At 37.8% G+C, this 19,870-nt stretch overlaps 2 protein-coding genes across 2 annotated transcripts in view; both read left to right on the top strand.

Annotated features, from left to right (window-relative positions):
• Positions 1-19,870, top strand: part of LOC144586383 (uncharacterized) — a 400,206-nt gene that overhangs the window by 127,703 nt on the left and 252,633 nt on the right. The window lies entirely within an intron of this gene.
• Positions 1-19,870, top strand: part of PIK3R1 (phosphoinositide-3-kinase regulatory subunit 1) — a 69,156-nt gene that overhangs the window by 5,740 nt on the left and 43,546 nt on the right. The window contains exon 2 of the mRNA XM_020783705.3: positions 2,852-3,582. Coding sequence (XP_020639364.1) covers positions 3,249-3,582 — 334 coding nt within the window. The 5' untranslated portion in view covers positions 2,852-3,248. The remainder of the gene's footprint in view (positions 1-2,851; positions 3,583-19,870) is intronic.

Raw genomic sequence — 19,870 nt, 5'->3', positions numbered from 1 at the left:
CATTGTAATGTGGGACAATATCGCTTGTACAGGCATTGCTGTTGCATAAGCAGATGGTGTACTTTCTTCCTGGAGATTACTACTTGCACAGTGGCAGTGCTTGCACAGGCAGTTCTACTCTGCTACACTATAGTAGCAGGGCTTCCTGCTTAGTGGAAGCTCAGTGGGATACTGCCTTCATGAATTAAAGGGCCAATGTAACAGTAAGATACCGAAGCATGATAGAAAAGGGGAGGTATGCAATAACTAGAGAAGAATGGCTCTAGCACAACTTTCCTCTGGATATATAGTACTAGATTACAGCCTCACCAGTTAGACAACTGAGGAGAGGCTGTGGCTCTGTGGCAGGGCACATATTGGGCTTGGAGAATATCCAAAGTATCTTAGGTAGGTCTAGTGAAAAAACTCCCTGAAAACCTAGGGGAACATTGCCAGTTACTGATACTTGGTTCCACCATACTCTTGCACCCAGGAAACTACATTTCCCAGGAGGCTCTGTAGCAGGTCCATGCCCCCCTTTTTAAAAAAAATGGGTGGGAAGGACACATGGGTGCTGCATAGTCTGGGTGATGTGGGCATTTGGATGCTTTGACCAGTGACCATTTCAGTGGCAGTGCCCAGAAGAGAAAGTGTGAGAAGCCCCAGGTAAGGCCAACTTAGTCCTGTTTGGCAGTGTCTGCAGCTCCAGCATGACCTGGCTCTCTGAGTTTTGTGGTATTGCATTGCTGCTTTTGCTACTGCCTTCCTCAGACCTGTTCTCAGGTCTTTTTTCATGCTGCACCAGGGTGTAGAGAACTGAAGATTCGTGTTTGTGGACTGCAACATCCCAAGCTCTATCTGGGAATTCTTGGAGACTTCTTGGAGTTGCAGTGTAATTTTTGGAGGTGCTGCCTAGGGAAATTGAGATGTTGCTATGCAAAAACATGAAAGAGTATACTTCTTGTAGAAATATATATCTGGATTCCCCCCCCCCCTTTATATGATGATTCTCTGTCATCTCTGTTACCAGTAGAATTGTGCATGCTATAAGTGTCTTCAGAGAATTCTTGTTTCTCAGACTCACTGTGATACGCATACACTATACACAATCAATTTTGCAACATAATAGGTTGAATCTGTTGGTAGCATTTTGCATTCTTGTCTGCATCAGAACATTGTATTGCTATATGCATACTGTGTGTGTCTTTGAGAGAAATATGATTGTGTGCATTCCATGATAGTTCTTGAAGTGCATTTGGTTATTTGGTTCTCCAGCCCTACAGAAAGTGAAAATTAAGGATGAAAGACCAAGGAAGATTGGCTGTATGGAAGTTAAACCTATTGGTCAGAATTCTATTGGTATCATGTAAAACAAACTGGAAATATCAGAAGTAGCATGCATGATCTTTCCATCTGTACACTGCATGCTTGGACATGCCCAGATTACACAGGATTTTTTTAATTTTGATTTTTCTGTAGTTACAGATGAGTAATGAGAACAATAAAACGTAAAAAGAACCTACTGTTCTGGATTTCTGTAAGCTGATAATTAATGTGTGTATTTATGCTATTTCTGGAGGAGGTGGTTTTGTTGTTTTGATACTACATAGTAAACCTACTGGATTTAAATGTTGAAGATGCTTCTCAAAAGAATTTGAGAGCATGATGATGTACTTGGGAGGATGCCACAGGTTAATCTCACAAAAACGTATACACATTGCCACAGTTTTCTTACTTCACTCACTCTTAGCCTTAGGGAACACTTAGTAGGGATGCAGGAGTAGAAGAGCATTGACTCACAGGAATGTGGTAGAGTTTTTAAGGTAAAAACCATTAGAGTACTGTTGAAAGTGATTAGATACAGATATTAGCAAATCATTTTTATTATTTGCATTGCAAAGGTTATTTATTATTTATTTATTTACAATATTTTTTAGCCGCACCATTGCCAGTGGCTTCTGTTGTACTGATCAAACATTATGGCAGACAAGGAAGAACATTACTCCACTGCACCACTGTGGAGCAGATTGTATACATGTGCACTTGTATGTATTGACAAGAGGTATAGTAGTGAATTTTCCATTGAAGGTCAAGTACTGATGGATGAGTGAAGTGGGACACCACTGGTTGGGAGTGATTATAGATGGACTGACACACTGGGAGGGATTCTTGTGCTTTTATAGCTCCTTCCTGTCCCTTTTCAGAGGTTGGTTGCATTTGACAATGGTTGGATTTGAATGGTTCTGTGAAAACAACAACTTTTTCACAACAGTTTCCTGCCATCTTTCTAAAAATATTTATGATACAGCTTCAGTAATCTCAGGGGAAAATTGTACGAGACGGATAACAAGGTGGTGCAATTATTGAGGATGATCGTACCTGTTTTAATAAGCTGTTTTCCTGGTAATTTTGATAATTCCACAGAATAACCTGGGGACTGGCTTCATTTCTGGAATAAAGAGTGGACCAAAGGTATAGAAAGAAAATTAGCTTGCAGTGTAAGTGTAGAAAATAGAGAAATGTTTTCTCTTGTCTGTTTTTGAAAAGAGAAGAGTCAGTGTAAAGGCATTTTCTTTGTGCAAAAGGGATCGTTTTCTGAGCTACCTGACCTTCTGGGATTCTTGTTTGCACTCAGTTTTATTTTTTAAAAAAATCAGAGCTATAGATTTGTCAGCCTGTGGTATTCCAGGTGTTGTTGGATTCCAAGTTCCATCAGCTTTCTCTGACATCATGGGACTTCCAGTCTAGCAATAAAGTAGAGAGGTACTGATTGCTTACTCATGTCTAGAACTGAAGCTTACCATAGTTAGAGTCTTAAACAATTTTTGAGTAATTACACTAATCTTGTGTTTGAATGTTTTTCCCCCCATAGGTAAAGTATGCGTGCAAAACTCCACTGCAAAAGTTTTAAGACAAGTGAACATTTTATGGCAAGTATATCAGAAGGATGTTCTCCAATGAATGATATTCAGCCCACCTTGAAAAATTGTGCCCATAAGTGCCAAGCAAACCTGAAAAGAAACTAACTGGGAGTCTATATGTAGAAACAAATTGTGTTCTGCTTTTTCACATATTAAATATAAAGACACAAAAACAACATCAGCAGTAAAACCACAAACCCTGGTGCTTTTACACATTTGGTCTATGGTCTTCATAACTGACACTTTAACTGTCCTGTTTAGAAACATCCTTAATTGTACGTAGAATAAAACCGAGTACCACTGTGTTGCTGTTCACTAAAATAACTGAATGTTAAGACATTTGCCAAAATGAGTGCCGAAGGATACCAGTACAGAGCTTTATATGATTACAAAAAAGAACGAGAAGAAGACATTGACTTGCACTTGGGAGATATTTTAACTGTGAATAAAGGTACTTTAGTTGCCCTTGGATTCAGTGATGGGGAAGAAGCAAAACCTGAGGAAATTGGCTGGTTGAATGGTTATAATGAAACTACTGGACAAAGAGGAGACTTTCCAGGAACCTATGTAGAATATATTGGAAGAAAAAAAATTTCTCCTCCAACTCCAAAGCCTCGTCCTGTTCGACCCCTTCCTGTGGCACCAAGTCCTACAAGAGTAGGAGCAGACAGTGATCAACCAGGTTAGTAGTGTCTTTTCTTGATCATTGTGGTTCAATATAAAAACCTTCATTCACATGTGGATTGTTCATTGGAGTTTAATACTTTACATGGAAGAATATAAATATTGGTCCCAGCTGATTTTTTCCCCACTCTGTGGATCATGTTTATTTGATAAAATCTGTACTGGAATTGAGTCCAGGCTGTCTTTTCAAATTGGTTATACTTCTTGTGAACATTGGCCAGAAGATATCCAGAAATTTGTAATATTTTTGAGGAGTACACTAACAGTACAGTTTTCAAATTGTGTTGTGTTGAATCTTGAGATACTTCAGTTTGGGTGCTTCAGTGCTAGACCATCAACCTTGAAACATTCATTACATATTCCTACGGAACCTGTTCTCTATTACTGCAGAAGGGGGATGTGTTTTAACATACACTTTCAGGTCACTAGGATTATTAGACTGACTGCTGCACCCTAGAAAATCCACAAATATTTCCTATTGGATGAGTGATTGTGGAAAGGATGCCTTTAGGACAGTGGTCCCCAACCTTGGGCCTTCAGATGTTCTTAAGACTACAGCTCCCAGAAGCCTTCGCCACCACCTCTGCTGGCCAGGATTTCTGGGAGTTGAAGTGCAAGAACATCTGGAGGCCCAAGGTTGGGGACCAGTGCTTTAGGATGCTTGAATTCATGGAAGAAAGAAATTCTGAGAACATACATGTCAGTTTGGAGTGACTGGGTAGTATGTGTGAAGGGGTCATTCTCACAGCATTTCTAGGAAAATGCTATTGGATTTCTATTTTAATGATTAGGACTTGGGTTTAGAAGTCGTGCAGCAATTTATAACTTTTTTAAGATTAAATAAAAGTAGATTAACTCACAGTATGTTCAGTAAATATGGATTAGGACTATCAAGTAGCAATATTAATGTAGTAATAAACACTTCACTGGTGCTATTTCTTGTAGTTGAACAAAAAAAGCAATTATTACTGTTGACCAGGTGTTGATTAGCCTGTTTATTAGTCTATGCTAGTGCTTCTTGTACATGTTGGTATTTTAAAAGTAGTTAGAAAAGTAGTTAAAAGTAGTTCGCCTAGAGTGGTCGAAATGACTAGATAGGCGGGGTATAAATACAATAAATAAATAAATAAAAATAAATTATCAGCTTTATTAGATTAAATCTACAAATGTTAACATTTACATTTTACATTTATATTAGCCAAAATTAATGTACACTAGTTCATATTTAAAATTCATTGATGATTAAAGTAGTATGTCTGCTAGGGTAATTTATACTACAAATGTAAAGCCAAGAGATGTGTGAGTGTTTGTCTAAACAACCAATTAAAGATGATAAAAAATCAAAACCTGAACTAGAGTTAACCAATTACTACAAATACTAGAAGTTAGTCTAGCTGTTAGTCCCAAGTAGAGTAGAACCACTGAATAAAGGAGACTTAAGTCAACACTTCATCAATGCCTCATTGATTCACAGAATCTACTGAAGACCCTTCCTGTTCTGCTCCAGAATTAGTCCTAGCATTTTTACATTGAGATCAGTGGTAATGTGTTGTAAATTGGCCATTACTTTTCTTCTTCTTTCTTCCCCTCTCTGTCACATTAGAATAAAAAAGGTGTCCTGCAAATAGTTTCTTCTCTTTGACTGACTTTCCTTCATGTTGCAGATTGCATAATAGACAGCCCACCAAAGCAGGGACCCAGCAGCAGTAGCACCAGTAAAGTGTTTTATACATGTTTAACTTCTACAAATTCTGTTATTTGCAAACTATACTGATATACCAAGCTGGTGTGTATCTTGTGTATTTTAATATAATGTACCTGGTAATAACATGATGATAGAGTCTTAGTAGCTTCCAATCTAAGGCTGCAATTCTGTTGTGCAGCTCTGGGCAATGGAAGTTATGTAATCTGCAGTGGAAAATCACCCTTGAATAAAGGTTTCCTTTGTTGATTTCAGGGTTCATATGAGTTGTATGCAATGCAACAGACTTGTATGCACCATATGCACCCTGAAATCATCAAAGGAACCTTTCATTAATGACAGCTTCCTACTGCTGCTGATGTCATTCGTGCTGCATATGCAGAGCTGTGCAACAGGATTTCCTTCTGGCTCTCTGATATTTATTAATAATGGAAGTCACTCAGCTAAGCAAATGTTGTTAGTTAAGGTGATTTTACTTAACATTCATACTTAATACTCTCCAAGAAGCATAATTCGTTCAAAAATTATTCTGTAAGAATGTTTTTGTCTGCACCTCCCACTGATTCTGGATTTAATTCTGACCTTACAGCAGCTGTAACTGATAAAATTTCAGTGCATGGTACAGATCTGTGGTTGATAGGTGGGAGCAAAATGAACATGAATTGCAAGAGGTGGCTACAGCACACGAGTCTCTCTACATCCTTCTCTAAAATTGTCTGGGAAACAAGAGGGCTTCTGCCTGAAGTGTGTGAATTCCTGAACAGCAGAGATGAGGTCTCTAACACAGATTTCACTCACCTGGTTATATGTTTGGAAGATCACTATCAGTTAGGGAAGGACTCAGCTGATCCACCCTGTTTGTGTGTGTGTTTCTTTTGTATGCTAGCACACATTAGAGTGATGTGAGGATGTTAACTAAAAGGGTCTAATGTATATGAATAAAGTTAAACTTGCTTTTTTAAAAAAAAGGAAAGTTCATAAGTCCTGTGCACCATGTTGCAGCAAAGAAATTTAGACTTTACATCTCGTCTTATTGAGGGAATACCTGGAACTTAAAATACCATCACTATTGCCAACTGGCTACTACATTCAGGATTTAAATTATTAAAGTGGTAAAATTAGATTTTTTGCTCGAAAGAGAATACAGTAGCTAATCTTTTATGCTGTCCAGATGCATGTGGGCAGCAAACCAGAAAGAATCTTCCCAGGCTTATAAACCGTTGCTGTGCACATTAAGGGTGCATTTTGAATACAAGTAGCCTTTGACTATAACGTGCTTGCATGAGTTGGGTCAAGTTTATATTTTCCAACCTTAACAGTTTCAAGTTGCTCTGTATCATTATGCAGAGTAGAGCTGGGAGAAGTGTGTCTTGCTGTACTGTTTGGAGTCAAACTGAAAATGAAAGCATACTAGTATGGGTTACAGATTAAGTCTCTGTTGTGGTTTCCCACTGATACTTTTACTATGGTGTGTTTTCTACAAACCTACTTTTTCAGCACAAGTGTTCCTGTAAACAAAACAGGCTTTACTGGAGCTTTTGCTTGTGTTGATCAAACTAAGTAACCTGACACTTGGTTCAGTTCTCTTTATCAAACAAATGGGATTTGTGTGTGTGTGTGTGTGTGTGTATGTGTGAATTTATACTGTATCTTTAATTAAAAAAACGTGTCAGATTGGAAAACCACATTTTGGGGCCCGAAATTTTAATTACTGTTTTTCAAATTTAGTCTTTTGTGTTAACTTGCACTTGGATTAACTCCAATTCACTGAGCTGGTCAGGCATCTGGTCCTAAATTTCATGTATATTTAATTCTGTCTGAAGGTGTTGAATTTACATTTTTTAGGGCAAATCATATGTTTGCATGAAACACCATCATTTTTTTCCAGTGATGCTGATATTGGAACTGGAGGTTGGGCATTATTAGAGCCATGAGGGATGTAGTCAGCAGCAAATGACAGGCATATCATTCCAGTAATATATTAGTCAGACCCAAGTTGTATTAAGTAAAATATCAGGAGGCCATAATTTGTGGGTGAAATCTTGGGACTTCCTCTGATGTTGGAGATACTTATAACTGTGTGGCAGGCATATGCACTGTCTTCAGACAAAAGCAGAAATATAAACTGAATGAAGAATATTTGTGCATTCCTGAGTGGAGCAAAAAACACTGGTTGCCACAGAACATGGATCCCTTATGTTTGCCTCTTGTAAAGTCATTGTTTAAACCATTAGTCTTGTGGCTGCAACATCAGTGATTTTATATCCAAGGAAGAGAAAGAGCAAAGGCAACAAGTAAAAGTAGAAGTTGTAGAACAGCAGGTTTTCTGCATTGTCCATTTAAAAAATGAATAAAACATATTTCTGACCATTGCCCAATTCAAGTCCCTCTGTCCTTTTATGCTGACTACCTCATGGAGAACTGGAAATGCACAATTACCATCAGAAATGTCCTATGTTGTGTATTGATTATCTTTATAGACTGCCTTTCTCCCGATAAGGGGACTCAAAGCAGCTCACAGTACTAAAAGAATAGAATTAAAAATCCAGCAAGTTTTACATTAAAAACAATTAAACTATAAAATTAAAGTGCATTGAATAATTCAAAACATATAAAATCTGTCTTGATTTAAAAGTGGCGTTCAGGTCATACTCTGAAAAAAAAACTGAGGCATTATTTTCAATGGATCTTGCTTTGGAAACTGAAAATTACGTTAACCGAGTCGTTCGTAAACTGAGGTACCACTGTAGAGTTGTACAAATAATGACATTTATGTTTTGTGCTGTTGGTTAAAAGATTCCACAGGGTAGAAGATGCAGTTGGAAGCAATCTGCAAAATGGTTCAGGTGATAACAAGCTACCCAAGAGGCTTCCTGCACAAATGTCAGCCGTAATTGGAAAATTTATAATTCACCTCTCATGGAATAACAGCACATTTTACAACATAATTATTTTAATAGAAGTTTCAGAGAGGTGGAAGATGTAGCTGAGCAATGGGTGCCCCTCTAGCAAGTATAGAGCATTAAAGCCATATATCAGTGTAAAGGTCTCTACTGATTTTTTTTCTAGAGCCAGAAAGAAAATGAGTTTTGAATATGGGGGTCTGGACTGGAGGACTGGGTTAACATAACCAGGCTTTTACAGTGGGTCCCAAAGTGACTCCACACCAAGGCAACAAAGAAGAGTTCACACCTCAGCCCGTTGCAATGTGATATTTTTAAGAAGGTATTGGCAACTCTCATTGCATCCTTAGGATGCCTTTTTTTAAAAAGCCTGAACACCAAATACATATTTTAAAAGGCAAACAAACAAACAAATATGTTGGAATCAAAGGAGATTAAAGAATTTCCCTCCTAAAAATGTCAACAAAACTCAGAAACTTGTCTTCTGTTGTATCTGCTAGTGGAAGTCTAGATTCTGTAATCCGACTGGTGCTTGGCCCCTTGGGTCACACAGGTATATTTACTCATAGTATGTGGGCAGAAGCTGCCAAGTTCAAACATATGCATAACTTCCAGCTCCTTCCCAGGTACAGTACTGGAGATCTGATCATGCCTACATTTGGGAGGCAGGAGAGTGTTCTTTGCAGATGCCTTGGCCCCTCAGTATGTTTTACCCTGAAATGCCATTCTTAACAAATACAGCCACTGTTGTGTAACAAGTTTATTAGGGAGGAGGGAAGCAAGAGAAGTAACCACACTGGGCTATTTATTTGTAATTTGATGAGGCTGACAACTCTTTTAAGGATGGAGTAAATTGAGTTTGCATATAGTATAGCACTTCCAGTATTTCAGTAGTATATTTATGACATTTCAGTAAAAGTCTGTTTCAAAATATATTCATTTCAATTGTAAGGCAACTTATGGTAGACCATAACATTTCAAAACACAAACATTAGTCAAGCAAAAAGTTATGTACTGTATGTGTTTTAAAATGTCAGGACACAAAACTGCCAGTGTACAAAAATGCATTCAACCTGGCAATAGAATTTTAAAATAAGCCTACAGAACAACCTGCCTCACACTTACTTATTTATTTGTTGCACTTCTTTGTCACCTCATGTCTGTTTTCCTTTGCTGTGTTTTACCTGGGCAATTTTAAGACACTGTGCCCTCTTCATACCTGGCAGTTGTCAGTCTTAACCAAATAACATTCTCAGAATTCAGTGGAATGAACCCCTTGTCCTTTGCTGGCAGTTGAAGTAATTTTAACTGTCTCTTGATGTGTGTCCTCCCCTTCTCTCCTTTTCAATAGCTGTTTTCTTTTTGAAGGCTTCTAGGGCTGTGAGGATATGGTAGAAATGACAAAGCCCCTTATTAGTCAGAAATCTATAGCTCTCTTCTATAATTTGCTCTGTTTATGATTTCATGTTAGTTTATTTATTTATATTTATTTATTTATTGAACTTATATACCGCCCCATAGCGCTACAAGCACTCTCCGGGCGGTTTACAATTTTTAATTATACAGGCTACACATTGCCCCCCCAGCAAGCTGGGTACTCATTTTACCGACCTGAAAGGTACAAACTTGGTTTGGTATACTATTTATACCATAAACTATTTATGGAGGACATCACACTTCTTGTTGGTAATAGTGCAATGTAATCAGTCATTTCCTTTGTACATGAATAGTTCAAGAAGGCAGAATCTTAAGCAAGCCAGAGGTCCTACAGAATTATGGTTGCCCACAATGTCTATCTGAAGGTGCTTATAGTTCATCGAGCATATTATAGTGCACAAAACCACCATTTAGTTTTGAGACTTGTTCCACTGGATGTTGTGGACTCAGAGAAGCAAACTACTTTCTAAGCAAACAATTACACATAAGCATTAGGGACAGTGCAGAAAGCTTGAAACATGGAAAACTGGAACTGTTCTGGAGAATTTAAAATTGTTTGAAAAAGTGGAGGATGGTATTCCTTCATCAAAGTAAAAAAGAAGAAGTTGGCATATTTCTTTCTCTTCATCTGCTGCTTTTGTTCCTCAAAGCTATCTGGAAGTTGTCAGACCATGGGTAGGCTTTGAATTCTTAAAAACAGTATCTACCCTATGTATCTTATTTTTAGATGCTAGCTTACCATGAAGATGGATGGGCCCTAGAAAAAGGGTCTTCTTAGTAGCGGCCCTTCCTTAAGGAATTTCTTCTCAAGAAATATATGGGTAGCTTAATCAGTTGGTTTTGAGATGTTTTTGTACTGGCTGTCTAACTGAAAAGTTTTGTTGTGCATGTTGTTCCTACAAGTGTGACAGCTTCTTGAAAGGCTTGACTTGGCTACAGTGACACCTCCCTTTGGTTACCTCCTGTTAGGATTAGTGCAGTGCGTTCTGTATGGGGCTACCTCTGAAAATGGTTTGGAAGCATCAACTGGTGCAAAATGTTGCAGCTAGACTGTTGACTGGGGCTTGTTGCTAGGATCTTGTGACACCCTTCTTACAACAGCTTCACTGCCTGCTAGTTTGTTTCTGGGCCCTTCTCAAAGTGCTGGTCATGATGCTGAAAGCTCTTTACATCTCAGGTTCAGGCTATCTGAAATATCCTATTTCCCTGTACAAGCTGCTATGTGTATTAAGATCCTTAGGAAAGTGTCTTCTCTTGGTCTCACCACTTTCATAGGCATGTCTGGTGAGGACTTGAGAGAGGACTCCTTTCCTTGGGAGCGGTGGTTAGCTCTTTGCTCCTTTTCTTTCTCTGGCAGTTTGAAATTTAGCTCTGTAGAGAGGCTTTTGAGGAGCCAGTAGACAACTGAAATGGGGGGGGGGATCTTATAAATGTTATTTATAGTTTTAGAATAATGCTTAAAATATTTATATAGTGTAGTTTTATGTTTTAATCTGTTTGTTTGTTTGTTTGTTGGATTTCTATCCCGCCCATCTAGACCAAAGGTTTTTATTGTTCATTTTAAACTTTTGTATGTTGCCTTGGGTCCCCACTTAGGGGAGAAAGATGGGATAACAATCAAATAAATACATAAATACATAAGTTATGTTGGTTAATTGAACTTTTGGACTTAATTTGTTTTAGAATATATTTTACTGTAGCTGTAAATTTGTCATTTAAAATTCAGTTTTATTGTGTGACTTATTATATGTACATGGATTATAAGATGAATTTGATTTAAATTAAATCATGATTTACATAAAAATCAGATTTATTGACACTTTTAATTTAAAAATCAATTCTTTTTTATTTAAATCATGATTTTAATCGAATTGGTTCTTTCAAAAATCATTTATTTTTATGCACCCTGATGGATAATGAGCATTTCATATTGTGAGCCACTTTGGGAATACTAATCTTCAAAGAAAACCAAGAAATTGAAGCTAGTAAGTTAAAAATATCTGCTTTCAAAAAGGAAGCTTGTTCTTTCACTGTGGTAACCATACTTTAAAGTATTATCCGAACAGTTGCTCTGTGAAAAGTGTGTATTCCTTCCTTGTTTGTCTCCGATATACTATATTATTTTCTTCATGTCGGTAATTGTAAGGTGATTTTTCTGTGAGGGTGTTGTTAAGAATAGAGAAGATGGAGAATCTGAAAATATATTTTCTCTCTCTCTCTCTCTCTCTCTCTCTCTCTCTCTCTCTCTCTCTCTCTCTCTCTGTGTGTGTGTGTGTGTGTGTGTGTGTGTGTGTGTGTGTGTGAGAGAGAGAGAGAGAGAGAGAGAGAGTGTGTTCTCTCCCACCTCTAGAAGCAATACTGTAACTTCTAGTTGTTGTTTGACTCCATCTGCTGGTAAAAGCCCAACACTGGAAATATGCAGGGCAACATATTAATGAAATTAATAAAATGGAATTAAAACTTAATTTTTCTGACTAAGCAGAAACCTGGTTTTAAACTGAAAATTTCAGCAGTATCAATATGTTGTACTTCCTGTTATCATTTGAATCCAACTAATAAGTTACTTCTAAATCTTTTTGACATTAAAACAAAAACTAAACCATGTCAGCTTGTCTGCTTTCTCACTTATCTGAAAGAACAAGTTGCATACTTTCCCCCATCCTAATCAGAATCAGGGAATGTAGTTAATTGGCACAGAAATTCCTGAGGTAAAACAAGCAGGAATTGGTTACTTGTATCTCACACGGTGTATATAAAGAGTCCTTCTCCCCCTGCAACGTGTGGTCTTTTGCAAATGCCATGTCCTTGCCAAGAAATGATAATTTTGTACCAGTGTGCCATCTTAAATCTTTGCTTAATGCCATTTACAGATAAACAGTTTCTTATGAAAGAACACAGATGTCCACAGTACAGCTGTCCAGAAAACCCCTTCCATGGATATTTTACTTTAAAAACTGTATCCATGATTACTTACCATGAAATCAGTTTGACGGCTGATATCTGAGGAGCTACTTTCTTTTAACAGCTTGGTATGCAAAGGCCATTTTTGTCAAAATTTATTATTTATCCATGGTTGCAGCTTACACAATCAGAGGCATTATGTTGGCAGAACTCTAAACTTAAAGGAGTGATTGGGGTTGAGTTTTTTATTTTAGAATTATCTAGATCAACTTTTATTTCAAAAGGGAAAAGATGTATCTTAATTATTTATGCATTCTTCTCCTGCTCTATCCCTAAGATTATGCTTGGATCATGAAAAATGCAGAGGAATACATAAAATCAAATAAAATAGTTTCTTTTTTTTTAAAAAAAAGGCTCTTGCTAAATTCTCAGTCCAGATGCCAGTCCAAACAAAGGTCTTACAGTGCTTCTGAAATGTGCTTTGCTTTTTTGGCATCTTGCCAAAGGGAGAGGAATCCCACAGCTGTGAGATAGACACCAAGAACATTTATTTCTGTGCCTTTTTTGCTGTCTGAATATTGCTAGTGATAATGATTCCAGAAAACATGTTGGTGTCCTACATTAATTGAAATCAGTTTCCTTTTGCCAACAAAACCTTCTACAGAGTTCACCCTGTTTTATGTGATGTGCTTCTTTTCCAACAGCAAAAAAGTTTTCGAATTGACTGTTGAAAAGTCAATAGAGCATACATAGAAACCAATCATGTAAAAATGTTCACTGAGAATTGAAGCCCCTGTGGGACTTAGGGCTGGGCTGACCATTGGCCAGGGTAATGTGGTCATCACAAGCATCAGAAAGGTAGCTGATCCATACAAAGTGAAACAATTTTAAATCAAATTAGTGCTTATGAAATTGTTGTAAGGAGGTGCTTAATAGGCCTGTGCATTCATGTTTGTGGTTTGTCTTTCTTTTTTAAAGTTTCAGATCTCATACTTCTTTCCGGGAGTTCCACTGGTCGCACAGACACCTGAATTGCGCTCACAGAGAAAGGCTGGGCTGGAAGGCTCAAGCCTAATTTCCTCTTGAAAAAGGCGGCTGATCCTGGTACTTGTAGTTTTCTTTTCCATTGAGAAACTTACCCCAGAGCTTTGCCTGTTCTTGGTTTTGAAGCCTTCCAGCCCAGCCTTCTTCCAGGTGAGCATAATTCAGACATCTCTCTGGCAAGGTAGAATTCCCAGAATGGAAAATGTTGACTTCAGTCCTAATCATACTTATCCTTTGCTGTTCCCTAGTAGTTGATCACGTGCTTCAATCTGGGAGCATCATCTTCCAGTATTCTCTTTTGTTTCATTTTGGATTGTTTCATCACAGGGTTTTCTCACCACAATCATCCTGATCATCATGGTTCCTTTATCACATATATGATCATAGTGTCCAAATTGGTAAATGGCTGATGAAGGGGATTCTGGAGTTGCACTAGAAAACTTGTTGACAAAATCCGATAATGGTGTGATGTGTGAAAAACTGGGAAAAAGTAAAAGAGAAGAAATCAAGGGAAGTAAATGGAAAAACATCTATGACTCAAGACTTTAGGAGCTGGAATAGCGATCCTTTTTACAAAAATGTTGAGAGAATTTCTGGAGAGATTACTCTCTCCCTTCTAATACTGAAACTCAGTCAAGCAGTAGAATTGGTTGATGGTAGAAACGGAACAAACAAAAGGAAATAGTACTTCACTCAGGCTGTGGTCACATTGTCAATAAGAACCGCATTTAAGTGTCATTTAAGTTGATGTAGATGTTAATGTTCACACAAGGCAAGAGTGAAATTGATTTATGTGGGCTGCAAAGCAAGTTTTTTTTTCATCTGGCTGGCAGTGGCATTTTAAAATACCTCACTTCTAAATTTGATTCAGCTCAATGTGGTTTTGTGTATTTTTTTTATCCGACCTTTCTCCCTTAAGTTTAAATTTGACAAATAAATTAAACTGTAAGGGATGGTTATGGTGTTGTTTTAATTTGTGCCTCTGTGGATTCAGGGTAGCAGGACCACTATTTTTCCTTTTGCATTTTAAAAAAATCTTTCTTAAAATGGTTATTGATGCTTCACTAGCACCAATTACTCTACTCTCTCCATTTCGCTGATGAAGGAACTGGTGGAGCAGCAGAAGATCCACAGGTGTAGAGCAAGTGTGTCCGGACATGGAGAACAGTCCACATGCCAGGAGCATTTCCCCACAAAGGAGCTGGGAGCTTTCCCCCTTCTCAGTTTTTTATCATTATTCGGCTGGGGGTACCTCTCCAGTGTTTCTTCCTTAGTTTCTTGTGACTATTATGACACCAGGTGGCACCTCCTAGACACATAATTTATCAGTGTATAATTTACTTAACTAAAATAAAAACAAAAACCTTTAAGAACAGAGTATCCCTGAAACAGAAAGGAAATGGGTCAATTTCAGCAATGTAGACCAAAACTCATTCAAATCACCAGAAATAAACCAATTTCCTTTCAGTGCATGTGAATCTACCATTCAGTGCATGTGAATCTACATGGCTTGAAGCTGATTTTGAAGAATTCTGAACAGAAATCGATTCAAATTGCCAGTGTGATCATAACCTCAGATGGTATAAAATACAGTAGTTGCTATGAAATGATGTATCAGGATTAGAATATGATTCTTTGTCTCTTTGCTCTATATTTTATTATTTTTTCTTGAGAGAAACTTCAAAAATGTTGACAGATTGATTTTATGCCTTTGAACATGTACCCGTCTCTAAATATAAACTGAAATGTAGTTCTTGTCAAATCCTGTCAGCTGTACCAAAGCCAGAATTCATTTAATAACTGGCCTACAAGAGCATTTTTATGAAAAGCATTATTGAGGTCTTATTCCATAATAACCCACTCCAGATATTTGACCACTTTGTGGACCTCAGAGCCTTGCGTATTACTAGGCTGTTGAAGAAGGCATATTCAGTAGCACAGTAAGAAATAACAGAAGCCATTTTGTTTTTCTTTCTAAAACTCAAATAGCTAAATTTAAAAGGCCTGTGTCTACTCAGGAAGGGCTGTTGATGCTTCATAATGATTCCCCTTAAAAGCTGTGTTTTGAAACTTGGATATGTTCTGTATATTTTTGCAATTTTTATTCTGAGATTTTTTTTTCTCTGATTGATCTGCATAATTTAAATAAATAAATATTGAATTGCATTCCCAAACTTTTTATCATAGTTATCCTGATAGGGGAAATTAAGATTGGAACATACAGCCAGCAAATTGGTGGCAACTACTGTACATGTACCACACAGTGCTTTTAAGACTCTGTAGATGTCTTTTCTTAATCTTTCTTCAAACAACAATGGACAATATATGTTCCACTTAATGCACTATTGGTGAGTGCTGTTGTAGTGTTTTCTAAGACTGATTTGCAGACTCCAGATAATTTTCAGCAGGTCATGTTTGGTGGATAAGGCAGCTTCCTGTTGGGAACTATGGCGGCCACTGGAAAGACAGAGGTAGGAAGGAAGAATGTGGCCGTATATTTAATGGATGGGAGAAGATGATATCTGCGGGTAGGTAGGAGGCTGTTTCAGTTACAGTCAACCCTCGACTTACAAACTTAATCTGTTCCGGAAGGAAGTTTGTATGTCAAAAAGTTTGTACGTTGAATCAGAATTTCCCATAGGAATGCATTGAGAACCAATTAATCCGTTCTGGCTATTTTTGGTTCTTAAGTCGAGGGGCGGTTTGTAACTCGATTCCTTAGTTCCCATAGGAACTAATGCAAAGCGCTTAATCCGTTCCTACCACTAGGGGCAGAATTTTCTTTATTTTTTTTCCTTTTAACCTAGGATGACTTAGGTTTTAAAAAGAGGAAAGAAAAGAGGGAGGGAAGGAGGGAAGAGACACCTTTTCAGCAGAACACCTTGAAAAGCATCTTTTCAGCCAAGACAAGCACCTTCTGGGAAAAACCAAGCACCTTTCAGACAACAGTTCACTTTGAAAAGCACCTTTTCAATCAAGACAAGCCAATGCAAGCACCTTTTGGGGAAAGGGGGGCAGCAAAGGAGGGAGGGAACACCTTTTAAAAATCCAAAAACCAGTTTTTTTTAAAAAAAGCCAAAAAATAAAAATACAGTCCGTACAGCGCTGTACCAGGCAATACCAGGCAGTCTGAAGACTGTCTCCAAATCCACTCTCAAAACGCTGGGAAGAGCAAGGAAGCAGACAGGCACCCTCTTCACAGGCCAACGGTTAACTGAAAGTTCAAATTTTGCGCTTTCCCCACCTCCCGCACGGTTTTTCAGTTCGTAACTCGAATCTAAGTTTGCAAGTCAAGTCAATATTTTTCTGTCGGAGCGGTTTGTAAGTTGAAGTGTTTGTAACTAGGGCCGTTTGTAAGTCGAGGGTTGGCTGTAACACCTTGCAATGTTACAGTTGCTGATTGCTTGATAAACCTGAATCTGGAAACTGTTTCTGTAGTGCTGATTGAGATGTTCCCCATTCCAATTATTGCTTTACCTTTTTAAATTCATTTGCAAATAGCCATCTGTCACTAAGAGTTGCCTCAAGATGACCAAATGAAAATAGTGCTCTTCGCACCCATCCCTTGCTGTTCCTGTCAAAAATGTGACCTTCTGTGCTTAATGCAATTGTGTGGTTACTGACAGTCTAGTTACTTTTAAGTACTTGGACAAAATAAAGTTCCCTTTTTCACCAAGCTCCAAGCTCAAAACTTTCATTTACTAACCACCTAGCCCATTTTACTATGGTGGTTATTTTTGGACTCAATTAGAATGCATCTGTATAAAGTTTTACTACTTGATTGTAGACACCTCTTGTTCTGGGAGACCAGGCATGGCTATTTACAGGGTTTAGAAGTGGGGAAGTATTTTAAATTTCAGGTCAAGTTAATGTAAAATGTGATCCTCCTTTCTTTTTGATTCCAAACTAGGGATGTGAGTGGTTTCAATCTATATTTGTATTCTTACATGTTTATACCATATTGATATAATTTTTTGATATTTGATCTTCAGATATTATGTCATCCCAAAACAGGAAATCAGCATACAATTAGATATTCGTTCTTGGAATCACTGCTTTAGAAAGACTGATTATGCAAATATCTATAAATCTTGAACATTCTTACCAAGAGACATAGCTCAGATCACCATACTAACATGAAAAGAAGATAATTAATAGCTGTTGTAGTCTTTTCTCCAGATGTTTAATCCAAGACACACGCAGAGTTTCTGTCATATTTAGGTAGAAAGAATCTACAGTGGTGCCTTGCTTGACGAGGATAATCCATTCCAGTGAAATCACTGTAGAGCGAAATCCTCATCAAGTGAAATAAAAAAGCCCATTTAAACGCATTGAAAATTGCTCAATGCGTTCCAATGGGCTAAATACCTCAGCATCCAGTGAAGATCCTCCATAGGGCAGCCATTTTCCGATGCCTGTGCAGCGAAAAATCCGTCCTAAAGCACAGCGGGGAGCCATTTTACACAGCGGGTGGCCATTTTGAAACCTGACAATCAGCTGTTTTGGTCGTCGTAATGTGAAGAATCGGTTCCTGAAGCAGGGAACCGATCGTCAGGAAGCGAATTTTGCCCATTAAAACATCGTTTTGCGATCGCAAAAGTGATCGCAAGAACCTCATCGTCAAGCGGATTCGTCGTTTAACGAGGTAATCATTAAGCGAGGCACCACTGTACTAACTTAGCTTTTTTTGTACCTTCTGCTATTTCTCTATGCAGCATTTGTTGTGAATGGCTTTAAAATATTGCTTATAAATTTTATGTCAAGATAAATTAAAAAGAATATCTCACCTCTTTTTTTAATTCGCATGGATAAACAGACTGTTTTCTAAATAACAACCACTGAAACATGGTCATCAACCAATCATCCAAATTTGGATGAATGTACGGACATAGTTGCAAGGATTATCTGGCATTGACTATTTAGTCTGCAGAAAGTGAGGCCATGGCGTATTCAGCTTTTAAGGTGCTACAAGAGTAGGTGTAATGTTTTTTCATGCCTACTGAGAAACCAGCTGATAGGAGTTAGAATCCAACTTCATCTGGAGGGCCAAAGGTGGAAGCAGACATAATAACATCAAAGTCACCAATTGTATGTATGGTGTAACTCTCAACATGAAACAGATCACCTACCCCCACCTAGGTCGTATTTCATTAAAGAATAATGCTTTTTATACCAAAATCTTTTCTCCTTAAGAGATGGAGACTGTTGATTGCTTCCAGTACTATGTAATAAAACAAAAGATAAAATTAGTGCTTTCCCACTCAGACTCTAAAACTTCATGTGGACCTATTTTTATGCTGTGTAGGAGTATTCCCTGCGGAGTGAGATGCATGGAGCCTTTTCGTGCAGTTTATCAAACTTGTGGAGTTTTACCAGATGTGGGTTTGATACAAAAACTTGTGACTCTTGCTTGTTTTCTGAGCATGAGTAGCAAAAAAGAAAAAGCAATGTTGAAATCAGCCCTCAGTAGATTTTACAAGAAAATATACACCTGGAAAAGTATACCCAGACATACAGAGATTGCGTACACATATATACATACTGTATCTTATTTAGGTCGCTTTTATTGTGCCTCAAGTGACTCAGAGCAGTTTACATAAAACTCAGTAAAATCATAACTGTATAAAATAGTGACATCAACAGAGGAAACACAGATCATAATAGTAAATTAAGCTGTCTAAAAGGAGACTGAAATAATATCAACAGCCATTAAAGGCATGGATGAATAGAACGAGACTTTAGTGGGTACCTGAAAGATTCCAAAAGTGGTACCAGGTAAGGCACTAGGGAGGCAGTAGGGAACAAGTTTTGGAATGTGGGTGACACCATAGGAGAGTCCTCTCCAGGAGCTCCTTACATCTTTTAATGGTGAAGGAACTTTGAGAAGGTCCTCTGATGCTTATTTTAATTCGAATGCAGATTTTTGTAGGAGGATTTTCCTGGACAATTAAGTCTTTAAAGGGCGAGGCAAGTGGGCAAAGAAGAGTAATGTGTATTTCAAATGCTTACATTGCATGTGAGAAGGAACCAGAATGAGTTATCATTCTCACTGGACTCATTTGCCACCATGTAACATGTGAAGTGATCTTGAAGCTGATAGATGTTTGGAATCTACAACTGTCATTGTACATAGTTGTATCTTTGTTTGGTGTGCTTGTTCCTTTGCAAAAGAAAAGATACAAAACTAAAGTGAACAGCAGTCTGACTATTCAGTAGGGGTTGGACTTCCATGTAAACACAAATGAAAAAAAACATGAAAGAGATCATTTTTTGTTTTTGTGTTCCTTCATAGATTTTTT

The sequence above is a fragment of the Pogona vitticeps genome, chromosome 2 (assembly GCF_051106095.1).
Source record: "Pogona vitticeps strain Pit_001003342236 chromosome 2, PviZW2.1, whole genome shotgun sequence".
NCBI lineage: Eukaryota > Metazoa > Chordata > Lepidosauria > Squamata > Agamidae > Pogona > Pogona vitticeps.
Note: the sequence above shows the minus strand (reverse complement) of the source record. Positions and strands in the feature narration are given on the sequence as shown.